The following is a 14018-nucleotide window of genomic DNA, read 5'->3' as shown; positions in this document are numbered from 1 at the left end:
TAGCAAAAAGTAGAAAAAGATTTAATGTTGAATATTGTGATAAAATTCACTTTAATGGCTGCATTAGAAGATCCACTGTATCACCAATGGTATATCAGTGCGAAAAATCACCCATGTGCTGTCTTATTTTATCCTCTAGAGGCTGCACAATATTCAGAAAGGTTATATTCTACATGACTGTAAAGCTTAAATTCTCTTAATAAGGTTTAAGCACCCACCACCTCATTTCCTTAAGGTGATTCCAATGAGTAGCATAACTCAATTAGATATTAGAAAATGGCCAAACCTTAAACTTGACACAATAACCCACTTGATTGGATTTATGATCATAGCATGAAAATTCAATGATTTGTAAAGTAAGGAGCAACATTATTTAGATAACTTAGACAACATAATATTTTACAAAATATCTTATCTATTATTGCTGTAAGCCCCTTCTTTTGTACCTTTTTAATAAATATGCAATGTGCTGTTTCCAAGCAAACAGGAATTTAAGTCTTTTTTAACCCATAATGTCAGTTATTCTACTTTTCTCAAATATTTTTTTAACTATCAAAAACCCATCAGTGTTGACAATATTCAATATTATGAAATAAAATGTTGGAAGTTGATTCCAATTTTTTTTTTAAGTTTTACAGTTAGAAGTTTTTTTAACTAGTAAAAATTGTCATTGTTGAAAAAAATCATTATTATATTAGATGTCATTGATAAGTTTTATGTGTGTATTCTACCTAGAACTCAAAAGGTTTCTTATAAAAGCAAAACTTTAAATTTTTATTATTATTTTAATCAAATATTATTTTGTATCTTTTATGTATATTGGGGCATCATTTATTATTACAGGTGCCAAAGTCAGCATTGGGAATCCCTTAGCTGATGGTGGAAAAGAAATATAGAAAATGCGTGCAGGTTCAATGGGATCCAAAGTGGCTAAAATGATGTGCACCTAAATTGAACTTACCTGCTAGAACTGTTTTTTAACCGATCAAAACATAAAAAAATATATCTGCTATCATTTCTTTACGAATTAAGAAACTGGTAATGATGTTGCCAGCAGAAACATATTTTAAATTAGATTTGGAAATTAAAGGAAAGAGGAAAATACATTTGCAATTAAACAAATCCTTAATGGCCCAGGTTTCCTAAATAGCCTGCAGGCATTAAAATACCTTGAAAGGCATGTATTAAAAAGTTAGCAAAAGTAGTAGAAAATATTAAGTTATGTAATTTACCTTTTTTTCACATTTTTGAACGATATTCATTAGTATATATTAGAAAGGGGCTACATTAACATTAAATATAGGTCGAGGATAAAGTCTTAAATGGATTGATATTTTAAAAAAATAATTTTGCTTTAATCAAATTATTTAATTGATACACTACTATTGTGGTGTAGTTGTCAGTTAGAAAATCTAGTTAGAAAATGTAGTAAGTATCCCTCCTAAGAGTTATTTTAAGATACAGTGCACTTCTTGCATGGGAATTAGGAACTTGCAAGCCAATGTCACGATCATGAAATATACAGTTAACAAGTTATGAACATAGTCAAACAAAAAACAACAGCAAAGATTAATAAAGTGAGAGAAGTCAGGTTTTACTAAGGGGAAGTTGCTTTGATTACAGAAAGAAAAACAAAATGAGACAGATTAGAGAAAAAAAAATCATGAGGGATAGGCAAAGTCAGAGAGGAATCTCACAGAGGAAAAGGGTTAAGGAACACAAATTAAGGAGTCAACTGTAGGCCTGGCACAGCATGCTTGATACTGGAAAAAAAGAGTGAGGAAATGCTTGAAAAAAAGGTTGAAGCGAGTTTGAAGAGATTTCTCATACAGCATAACCCCTGAGCTACCTGGAATTGTGGTTTACTTTGTTTTAGGCTGTTATTTTGTATCTCAGAAAATAATTCATACAATGACACATACATATTTTAGAATTATTGCTCACACTCTAAACTGATGGTATGTTTGACAAACTGATAAAACCAATAGACAAAATAATCAGAGAGAATCTTGAGATGAGGTGAACATCTCAACTTTCATGTTTTGTCAAGGAAATAGTCAACAGGCCAAAGATTGATGAGGAATTATTCAATCCTCCTATTAAGGCTTTGAACTCAGTATTGCAAATCTGACATGTGCGTTACGGCAACAAGAGCGGTAGAGTAAGGATTAGCCCCATTCAATGGGTTAATCCACAAGTGGTTATCTGGGAATATATAAAAGGAAACTTGTGGAAGGCCTAGGGATTATCAAAATAATAAGCATTACTTATTATTCAGAGCACTAGCTCCACAACCATCCTTTTAGGGATCCATTGATGACGTCATTTACATCATTCATGTGATCACTGCTACCAAATACTGGCCTCAGTAGTTAAATCTGCATGTATGGTATGTGACCACTGAGGCCAGTGATTGTCTTCACCAGTCATGCAAATGACGTATTGAGCGTCACAGATGAAGGACCAGTGGGGGCCAGAGGTCCGGTGTCACCGGAGATTCAACTGGCAAATAAAGCTTATTTCTTATTTTAGAATATTCCATTCTATTTTGAACAGTTTAAATAAATCTCAGAAAAAGCTTTAAGACTTCTAAACAATTTTATAGACTAACCCAATGAAAATCATTGTTGTGCTCTTTTTATTCTTTATTTGTTCAATCTTTGGAATGAGCCAATTGTTGGTTTAATGATGAATCTATTTGTGAACGTTATTTATTTCATATGAAGAAACATACCGTCACAATTTCATCGAAGGCTACATTAGACATTGATCTTAATTAATGACTTTTATTACGATATGTGTTAAATGGCATATTGGTAAAATTGTGAATATTCAAAGTTATCTTTAATTATAACAGAATAAATATTTTAGAATCTATTGCTGATATACTACACTAAATCATATTTCTCTGCATCAAACGAAAGCTCTAAAAATCTTTAACATAAAATGTCTATGATAGTTTATGGCTTTAGACAGGTCAAATGAGATGCCATGGTACACAACTCTATAAATAGGATGTGATCGTACAGATCTAAAAAGAACAATGACAGTCTTCAGATTATGAAGCTTATGACTATCAACAACATCAGCTTTAAAAGTCACACCAATTATTAGGCACTTATACATTATGATTACCATTTCAAACACTTTCCCCAATATACACTCATTAGTATTTGTGATAATTTAAATGCCACTTTGTATATAATAGCAACTGTGTGTCATTTCTGTATATGTATATTTCACTTTTTAAAAACATAGACAGTCTGAATGCAAATCTAATATTGTGCATCAAACTCAAAGCACTAATGCCTGAAAAATGATGTATCTGAATATTGCAGAATGCCCTAAATCTAAACTTGGCAGTTCTGCCATATAATAAAATACTAGAAAGCCTTAAATCAATGGAAGAAACAAAGTGAAGAATAGTGTCACGATTCATCAGATAAATGAAGCTTTGAGATGTATAAGATATGACATACTTGCTGATCAGTAGATTTTCCGTAGAGATGAACTGATTAGATACAAAGACCTTGCGGGTTTTACAACCAATCATTTTCTTTGCTTTTTCTTTTATATTTTTTCATTCTGTTTATTTTTTTATTTTAATATATTTATCTATGTGTACTGAAGATTTAGAATTAAATATAGTATAAGAGACGGTATTGGAAGGTTTTCTTTAATGACTTCAAGGTATTTCGAGAAGCTAGATGATTCTACTTAGTATGTACAAATGTCTTTGCTTTCCATATGTTTGTTTTTTACCATAAACAAATTAGAGCAATGTCTTAGGAAAAGGGTTAAGGTAATAAAAGGTGAGATGTACTGGGGAGCATGAAATGATGAAGATGACATTGGTCCGTGAAGAATATGAATATGGAGGTTAAATGGAGGAATAAAATGTACTGGAGAATGAATGATATCATGTGAAATGTAATGAATACTTGAAGAAAATAAAGCAACATGGAAAAGAGTAGGGAAAGTCTGAAGGGGGTTGTCTGAGGTTTTTTTTTTTTTTTTTTAATTAAAATAAGGATAGGGAGCGATATAAAGAAAAAGCAATACTCGCTTATTCAATTCATCCCCATTTCTGTGGCGCTACCTCAATAGTCTTTGCCATTCCTGCAGCAATGATCATGTTCATCATTATGTGTTAGCTACAGCCAATCATTGTGTCATACTGTCATGTATGGCACATAAATCCTAAGGTCAATGGTTGCAATAGAAACAAGAATATTGGACAAGATGTCCTTACAGAAGAACTGGGCAGAACCACTGGAATGGTGGTGCTGGAACAGAGCAGTTTGGATAGGTAAGGATTCATAGTTTAATATTAATATTAGTGAAGATCCATATGAAAGGAGAAAACGGGAGGGACAGCAATGCACCAGATAGGTATAATATAGTGAAGTCAACATTAGGCGATTTTCCCAATTCCTGACAATCTTCTTCTATTCAGAAGGCATTTAAGGGTCTTTCTTTTTCCAAAAACAGTTCTACTTCTGCTGAAGAATCTTGTCTGGCATTTTCGCACTATACACTGCCATAACACTGTTAATAAAGTGCAAGTGTACTATTTTTTTTTTAATCCTAGACCATCCCTTTATTAATATTTGTTATTATTTAAACTGTGGCACTCATTTCCTGTTCATTTGATTAGGTTATTTTATAGGGAATCATCACCAGAAAATTGTAATTTTTGGCAATAAGAAAATAAATCTTGCAATTTTCACGCTGGCTACTGGGGCATTTTTAGATTTTTCTGGTGGGAAACTGGATGTCATCTTCTGTATTGAAAAGTCAAATTGGCCTGTGCAAGGGTAATTGTTAATGGAGGGGGAGCAGGGTTAGGTGTGAAATCATCTATTAGTGGATCCTGTTTTATCAGTTGTGTATAATGCATTACCTGTCATTGCAATCCTGCCTGTGATAATATGGAGGCTTGCTGTAAACCCTTCCTAAAAGGACAGGGCATGAGTCTATAATATATATATATATATATATATATATATATATATATATATATATATATATAGCATATCACAAAAGTGAATTCAACCCTCAAATTTTTGTAATTATTTGACTATATCTTTTCATGAGACAACACTGAAAATATGACACTTTGATACAATGTAAAGTAGTCAGTGTACAGCTTATATAACAGTGTAAATTTGGTGTGCCCTCTAAATAACTCAGCACACAGCCATTAATTTCTAAACCACTGGCAACAAAAGTGAGGACACCCTTAAGTGAAAATGCCTACATTTTGCTAATTAGCCATTTCCTGTCCCAGTATCATGTGATTCATTAGTGTTACAATTTCTCAGCTGTGCATAGGGAGCAGATGTGGTAAATTTGGTGTTATTGCCTACTCACTCTCTCATATTAGTCACTGAAAATTCAACATGGCACCTCATAGCAAAGAATTCTCTGAGGATCTGAAAAAAATAATTCTTGATTTACATAAAGATGGCCTAGGCTATAGGAAAATTACTAACACCCTGAAAATGAGCTGCAGCACAATGGCCAAGACCATACAGTGGTTTAACAAGACAGGTTACACTCATAACAAACCTGCCATGGTTGACCAAAGAAGTTAAGTGCGCATGCTCAGCGTCAGATCCAAAAGTTGTCTTTTCAAAATAGATTCATGAGTGCTGTCAGCCTTGCTGCAAAGGTTAATGGTGGGAGGGTCAGCCTGCCAATGCTCAGACCATATTCCGCACACTGCATGAAATTGGTCTGCATGGCTGTCATTCCAGAATGAAATCTCTTCTAAAGATGATGCAGTAGAAACCATGAAAACAGTTAGCTTAAGACAAGCAGACTAAGGACATTACTGGTACCATGTCCTGTGATCTGATGAGACCAATAGAACCTTATTTGGTACAGATGGTGTCAAGCATGTGTGGAGGCAATCAGGTGAGGAGTACAAAGACAAGTGACAAGTGTGTCTTGCCTACGGTCAAGCATAGTGGTGGGAGTGTCATGGTTTGGGGTTGCATGTGTGCTGCCAGCTGTAGGGAGCTACAGTTCATTAAAGGAATCATGAATGCCAACATGTACTGTGACATACTGAAACAGAGCATGATCCCCTCCTTTCTGAAACTTTCCAACAGAAACTGTTTTAACATGATAACAACCCCAAACACATCTTCAAGATGACCACTGCCTTTCTAAGGAAATTAAGGTTAAAGGTGCAGGACTGGCCAACCATGTGTGCATACCTAAACCCTATTGAGCATCTGTGGGGAATCCTCAAATGGAAGGTGAAAGAGCGCAAGGTGTCTAACAGCCAGCAGCTCCGTGATGTCGTCACGGAGGATGGAAGAGGATTCCTGTGGTTCCCGTGAAGCTCTAGTGAACTCCATGCCCAAGTGAGTAAAGGTAGTGCTTGAAAAGAAATGGCCATAAAAAATATTGACACTTTAGGCACAATATGTCCAGTTACATTTAGGAGTGTATTTACTTTTGTTGCCAGCTGTTTAGATATTAATGTCCATCTGTGTAGTTAATTAGAGGGCACACCATACTTAGATACTTAGACTGTTATACAAGCTCTATGCTGAATACTTTACATTGTGTGAAAGTGTCATTTCTTCAGTGTTATCTCATGAAAATATATAAAAAAATATTTAGTCCAATTATATTTAGGAGTGTACTCACTTTTGTGGCATACTATATATATATATATACTTTAATAAAGGTGATATTATGACAATTAGAATTGACCAATTTTTTTCTTTTTTTTTTTAAATATACATGTAACACAAGAACCTGATTTAAAGGGAAACTGTGACATTGGCTAATTCTAGGGGTCAAAAAACAAACATCAATTATGAGGCTCCTTTCCGTTGTTCACTCACTTAAACTGAAAGCTTAATTACTTGGTGATTATCATTGCTATGACCAGGTGGCTCGTGCCATGCTGTCTGTCACGCCCCTCCTGTGATTGACACCACACTCGCAATGTACAATCTCTATTGAGAGCCTGGTGTGGGCAGTACAGAACTATCAGCTCTGCTGCTTTGGTAAATCTAAAACCTCAGATTATATCAGAACAGCTCCATACAGTAATCTAAGTCATACATAGTTAGATTCAGAGTCTCTTTGCCTATATCATGCTGCTGTTGGATGAATTAGCAAAAACCTGCTGACAGATTCCCTTTAAGTCTTTACCTTTTCATATGCTCTTAGAATCCTCTATCTACTGGAATTTAATTGTAAGGATTGATGTTTCGTTTGTTTCACAGGGATTTTTTTTCAGAACAAAATAGTGTTTTTAATCTTTAGCTATTGTCTATTAGTTTAATGTTTCAAACATAGCCTGTACAATTCAATACACCAGGAGTAACTATTAACTGAATCAGTTTAGTAAAAGTGCAAGCAAAGTGAACCACGATTTCTCTAGTCTAGTGATACAGCTTAAGTATTACAAAATACAAATAACAGTCTCGAGGAGGCTACTGTACGTTATGTTATAGCTGTATGATCCCTTCCAAAGCATAAGGAAATTGGTTAGAAATTGAAGGAAAAAAAGAAGGTTTTAAAGGTTTTAAGCTTTTAGGCTCTAATATCTGCAGGCTAAAAGGAATGATTGGTCCATACCCATAAATTCAATTCCAAGATGCTCTGCCAATGCAGAAAGTTGACAAAAAGAAAGAAAAGGGAAAAGTTTCAGAAAAGAGCAATACACTGTACTCCAAAAACAAATTATACATGAATGCTATGGCTACCCTGCGTCTGCACATTGAAACAAGACATGTGATGGTAAATGGTCAACTCAAGTGTCCATGTCTTATTTAATTTGAAGTAGAAACATAGACCTAATATATATATCACATGGAACACAGGAAGAAATCTGAATGTATACATCTATATATGTATACTCAATAGTGTTCATATACATTGTAATTCATTAAGATCCCCTTAGAGTATACTAGTATACATTTAATTGCTTTAATAACATGTATTTGATTGGATAACATTAGAGCAGAATTGTTACTTAGTACATTTATATCAATGGCTTAACTGCACTTCGCTTCAACAATGTATATATACTAATCTATATAAAGTAACAAATTCAACGATTGGTAGTTTTCTTCTAAAACCCAACTACAGTCTATATTCTAACTATATCATAAAGCTATAGAATGGGCTTTAAAGCATTAAAAGTTGTAAGCACTTTAATATATGGAACATTATACTATATGTATCAGCAATATACAGTATGTGTCATTTTATGATGCAACTAAACACTGAAATCCAAATGTAACAACAACAAATAAAAAAGTCATAAAATTGGATTATCAGGATTTGTGGACATCAATCAGTAACACTTCAAAGGAGAACGTTAAAACGAACGGCATCCATCCAGATTTCTTCCAAAGACAGCCATTAATGAGAGCCCATATTGACACTGCTCATTAGACATTAGTTGCACACAAAGCTTTGGTTAGTAGCATGCGCATGCATACATATTTTTGCATTTATAGTAGAATATTTCAACAATTTATTTTTAGAAGAAGGAATATGCAGCCTCCATTTGAAATAAATCAGAAATGGATCTGCATACCCAGAATGTAATTTGGCGGTGTAGCTTAACAAGATGACATGCTGAGAAATGTAAATTGTTCTTTAAACCTTGCACAAGGGAAGCAGTTAATGTTTCATTTTTATTCACAGCTGTCCTTCTATTATGGTGGACAAGGAACATTGTGTCTGGTTCATTACCTGTGGAGTTAAATTGCTAATGTGTATTTTATTAAACTGTGTGTGACAATATGCTAGAGTGCTTACTTAAAGAATGTCATATATGCTGTCCCAAGTGTGCCAGTGTAAATCTATCTATCTAGAGCAAGTATATAATTCGCCCATACAAAAAGTATGGTCAAAACCTGTTTCATGTAAAACCAGGGGGGTCTAAGGGGAAATATTTTCTCCTTGCGGAGACCTGGTATGTCAGGTCTCCGCAAGGAGAAAAGTTTTCCCCTTAGACCCCACAATAGCTTCTCATATAGCCAGATCAGATCTCATACTTTGCTCTGATGAGGGACAATCATCCCGAAACACCGTGTCTGCAAACTAAGGTTCTGATTTGGCATAAATCCTAGGTCATCTGAAAAGTCTTATTAAAGGGCCACTTTTGACTTTTAGGATTGCTACTTCCAATAGGTGGGACTAGAGTTCATTTCCTTCCTCCCCGAAGAGACAATTTGAATATTTCCCAGAGGAGCATTGCAGCTATAAGACTCCTTACATATTTCCCAGAGGAGCATTGCAGCTATAAGACTCCTTACATTGCAGCCAAAACAGGTGAATAACAACTATTCGGAAGTATTAGGGCTTCCCATAGACTTACATTGCGCATCAAATATTCGCATGGCGGCAACCTATTCGGAAAATATTCGCGAAGCCGATTATTTGAGGTATTCGATCATCCCTAATAATGATATTATATCTATCTAGATCTATCTATCTATCGATTATTACTTATTAGTATCTATTATTTATCTATCTATTAGCATTTCTATGGAAATCACAGAAAAAAATGCTTTTCTGTGATTACAGAGATATGGATTTAGACTAATGCTTTCCAACATTAATCATAAGATAAAGTACTTTAAACTGGACAGTCTCCAAAAAAAGGATATATGCAGAGTCGTATACATCTGCTCTAGTCTGCACAATTGGGAGTAAGCAGACCACATCCAATTCATATACACTGACAAGTATAAAGGGTAACAAATGTTTTGTACTTTTGACTTTCAGGCTCCATATCTCACGGTCCACTACAGCTTTGAGCGTGAGACTACCTTCATTTTATAGACAATCATCTTGGCTATCTCTTACATAAATTTGACTTCTAGCATATTATTAGTTATGTAGTTTCTTGTCATGTCACTGCATTGTTACTGTTTTGCTCCTAAATATCTATATTTAAATTGTATTGTTTTGTTAATATTTTGTAAATCCACCTTTGGCTTTCAGCACTGCCTGATTTTTTTTGGGCATGCTCTTGATCAGATTCATGCATATCTTGACCGAGATCTGATCCCGAGTCTCTTCTACACAGTTCCAATCTTGGTACATACTGGTCGACTAATTTGGGTATGTATACAGCGTGTTCTTCAACTCTACCCACACATGCTCAATTGGGATGAGGTCTGGAGGCTGTGGGGGCCAATCCAGCACCTTTACGTCATTGTTATTGAACCATTTCTTTGTCTGAACATAAGCATCGGGTCGTTGTTCTGCTGGAACACAATGTTGTCCTTTTCATACCCACAGTACTCGAGAGTACAGAGTAACTCGTCTTGTAGGATACTCACATATAGCTCAGTATTGAGACCACCATTGATCCTTGTCAAGTATCCAATGCCCTTTGGCTCTGAAATAACCCCATATCATCAGGCTTCTTCCACTGAACCTCACAGTTCTCAATTTCTCGATCCATTAGCCCCTTGATTCTTCCAGATTCCTTTGCATCCATCAGAGCCTAGTCTATTAACTGTTGTCTCATCACTCTTAATCACCCATTTTGAATCATCTACTGTCTTCTTTTCATAGTTCTTTGCAAACTCGAGCTGACATTTCTCATGATGATATTGAAGTTGAGGCTTCTTCACCTTATTTCGGGCCACCATTCCAGACTTGTGTAAAATATGTTGCATGGTGGTTGCATGGACATATGTGAACTCACTTTGAAGAAGCATTCGAGCCACCTCCACTGCTGTGTTCGTCGTACCAGAACTGATACATTTAGTGATAAGCTGACTTATTGACACCGATATTTTTTCTGGATGTATACCTCTTGGCTTTAGAATAGATGGACGGATTAAAATTTCATATTCTTCTAAATGTCATGGCACTCACAAGATGCAGTTCGGCAATTTTCTTGGTCAAGAGACCGCTACTGATGAGCTGGATGATGCTGTTTCTCTTTTCTTGGGAAATCTTCTTCATGGCTGCTTCTCGATTTGAACCAGTGACCTTTCGGTTGGGAATTAACCTAATAAAACACTGAGCTATTAGGGAATGTGAGAACAGGCTGTAATGTGTAGTATACAGGAAGAATTTTTTTTTCAAATACAATCAGCAAAACAGTAACAATGCAGTAATATGACAAGAATCTGCATAACTAATCATATGCTAAATAGTTGCAAGTCAAATATCTGTATGAGATATCCAAGATGATTGTCTATAAAATGAAGGTAGTGTCACATTCGAAGCTGTAGTGTATGGTGAGATATAGAGCCTGAAAGTCAAAAATTCAAAACATTGTTACCCTTTTGCTCATCACTGTAGACCCAGAACTTACTACAAAATTAGTGTTCATTTTATTATTTTTGCAAGATGTATAGAATATATAATTTACTATTTGTAATATGCGCTTGGGGAACAATTTAAATTCTGTAGATTTGTACAGATACAAGTTTTGAAAATTGAGTAAGATTTAGTCTAATATCTTAGATTTTAGATCTTGTTGAGGATATCTTGTTGAGCCATGAAGAAGTGATTTGGAGGAGAAATTGGAAAGTATTGCACAAGCAGGAATATTTGGAGTGTAACGTCAGCTCATACCTGCACTAATAATAGCACTTTGTCTACCAAATTTTGAGGTCTGGATATGGTTGTTTTGAATTTATCTTCTTCACATGGGGAAATTTGAAGGTGTAGTGTGGTATTAACTGAATATTTATCCGGAAAGACACCTCTTGTCCTGTCACAGCTGACGTGAAGCAGGGGGCACTGATTCAACAGTGTTAGGCTCTGTGGTATTGTAGAGTTTTATAGAGTTAGAACAGAGCACTCTATCAGGGCACTCTATTCTTATTAATTCCCCATTGAATATGATATAGGCAACTATATATTTTATAAATGGACTAAACAAAAGTCTTTTTTTTTAATTGTATTTTCTCGGTGATTGGTATGTGATTGACTATATGGTTTAACAAGTGTATTTTGGTGATTTAGCTAAAAGATTCATAGATGTGCTGAAAAGCTCTATCGGAAAAAGTGTGTAAGCACTGTGCATGTTCAGCAACCTCTGTAGACTAGACAGTAAGCCACAAACAATAAAAAAAGATTTAATTTTTGAGAATGGGGAGGAGTTTTACTATCAAGAAAATTGAAAAATTGCTTATTTTTCCAAGATTTGTTGTGATTTTACAGATTTAAGAAGATGGTAATAATATTTGAAATCATTCGCCTTTAATGGGGGGAGTTACACATTCGTGTTCAGTTTTGAGAGCATAAAAAATACATTTACATGGTTACAACTTCTAACAATATAATCTACATGTGTTTTGGAAATGTGATTGAAGGGATGTTAATTCTTGGGTTGCAAAGGTAGGAATATATTATAAAATACATTTTTCTACTCATTTGCTTTCTTATGTTGGAGTTTACTCAGTGTAAGACATTTAGATAAATGTAAAAAAAAATCATGTTGGTGTCTTTCTATACTACGTATTTAGATATGTAAGATAAAAATAGGACAAAATATGATGTCAAGTCATTGGTTTAAGACTGAACTATACATACATTGTATGTAAGTGCATACTCAATATTTGATCATGAAATCATGCTGCATGCATTTATAAATGGAAAATTACACAACTGAAACCAACAAATTAAAAAGATTGATGACTTATGTGATATTTGGAACTTTTTTGCTTTCATTTATTTTCAACTTATAAATCATTACTGTTCTACAATGTTTTCTTTCCCTTTCACATCTACACAAATAGTAGAGATGAGCAAATCTGCCAAAATTTGAATTCTCCTACGGTGCTCAAATTTAGTGGGGAAATTTGATTTGCATTGAAGTTATTCAGTGCAAATGTTATATTCCTTATGGTCTAAAAAAAACAAACCAGAACCTCAGGCAGTGCATATCGCAATGTGTGCCACAACATCACAATGTATGCCATGACTTCAGAAGCCTAATTGGAGCCAGAAGACTTGGTGCAGAGTGGCGAAAGCCAAAGAAGATGTCACCTGATGGGGTAAGGTGGGAAAAAGCTGGATGGTAGGCTGCGGCAGCAGGGAGATAGTGCTCGCTTATCACTACTGCTTACCTAACAGGTATGAGTGCTCGGTACTCGTAACGAGCAGTGGAATGCTCTGATGGGCGCATCTTGTGTACCAACATATAATGGAAGTGAATGTGGAACTCGAGCATTTTTCCAGGAAATCTTCCTGAAAAATTATTGAGTTCTCCATTGACTTCCAGTAGACTTAGTACACGAGTCGAGCCCACCTGAGCATCCAATTGCTTGTTACAAGTAATGAGCAACCAAGCATGGTAGTGCTCACTTATCACTAGTCGTTACGAGTACTTAGTGCCTGAGCATGGAAGTGCTCACTCATCACTAGTCGTTATGAGTACAGAGCACTCAAGCATGTTAGTGCTCATTCATCACTAGTCGTTACGAGTATAGAGTACTCAAGCATGGTAGTGCTCATTCATCACTAGTCGTTATGAGTACAGAGTACTCAAGCATGGTAGTGCTCATTAATCACTAGTCGTTACGAGTACCATGCACCCGAGCATGGTAGTGCTCGCTCATCACTAGTAAGCTTTGTGAGTATCACATTCTTAAAATGGAAAAAAAAGCTATTTCATAGCCCTCTGCTAATTAAATGGGTTGCATTTTGGTGAATTTGCACAAGGTAACTTGCAAAAAAAATGATATTCAGGAGAATATGAGCTTTTTGTAATTTTTTGAGGCGCTGCTGTTCCGTTGTTCGGTGGTGCTGACATCATCTTGACGGCATGGCTACCAATGAGTGCGCTCAACGGCTCTGGAAGGCATGCTCATGAAAACAAAACATCTCATTCAGAGCTGCTGAGTTCACTAATTGACAGCTGCATTGTTGATGTGATGTCAGCCATGCAGCAAAACATAAAGCTAAAACAAAAGTTCTGCAGGTTATTGTTTTTATATTTTGTGCTTTTTATTTCTTACATAAATAAATTGTTAACTTTATTCTGTGGGCTAACAAGATTATGGTGA

At 35.2% G+C, this 14018-nt stretch overlaps 1 protein-coding gene across 8 annotated transcripts in view; it reads right to left on the bottom strand.

The window, feature by feature from the left end:
- The window catches only part of NRG1 (neuregulin 1), a 984863-nt gene that overhangs the window by 17411 nt on the left and 953434 nt on the right, over positions 1-14018 (bottom strand). For 6 of the 8 annotated variants that reach the window (XM_075352470.1, XM_075352475.1, XM_075352471.1 and 3 more), the window contains one exon: positions 7606-7629. The exons of the other annotated variants lie outside the window; for them this stretch is intronic. In XM_075352470.1, coding sequence (XP_075208585.1) covers positions 7606-7629 — 24 coding nt within the window. The remainder of the gene's footprint in view (positions 1-7605; positions 7630-14018) is intronic. 8 annotated transcript variants of the gene reach the window in all.

This window comes from Anomaloglossus baeobatrachus, chromosome 1 (assembly GCF_048569485.1).
Source record: "Anomaloglossus baeobatrachus isolate aAnoBae1 chromosome 1, aAnoBae1.hap1, whole genome shotgun sequence".
In the NCBI taxonomy this organism is placed as follows: domain Eukaryota; kingdom Metazoa; phylum Chordata; class Amphibia; order Anura; family Aromobatidae; genus Anomaloglossus; species Anomaloglossus baeobatrachus.
This window is presented reverse-complemented; position numbering and strand designations above follow the sequence as displayed.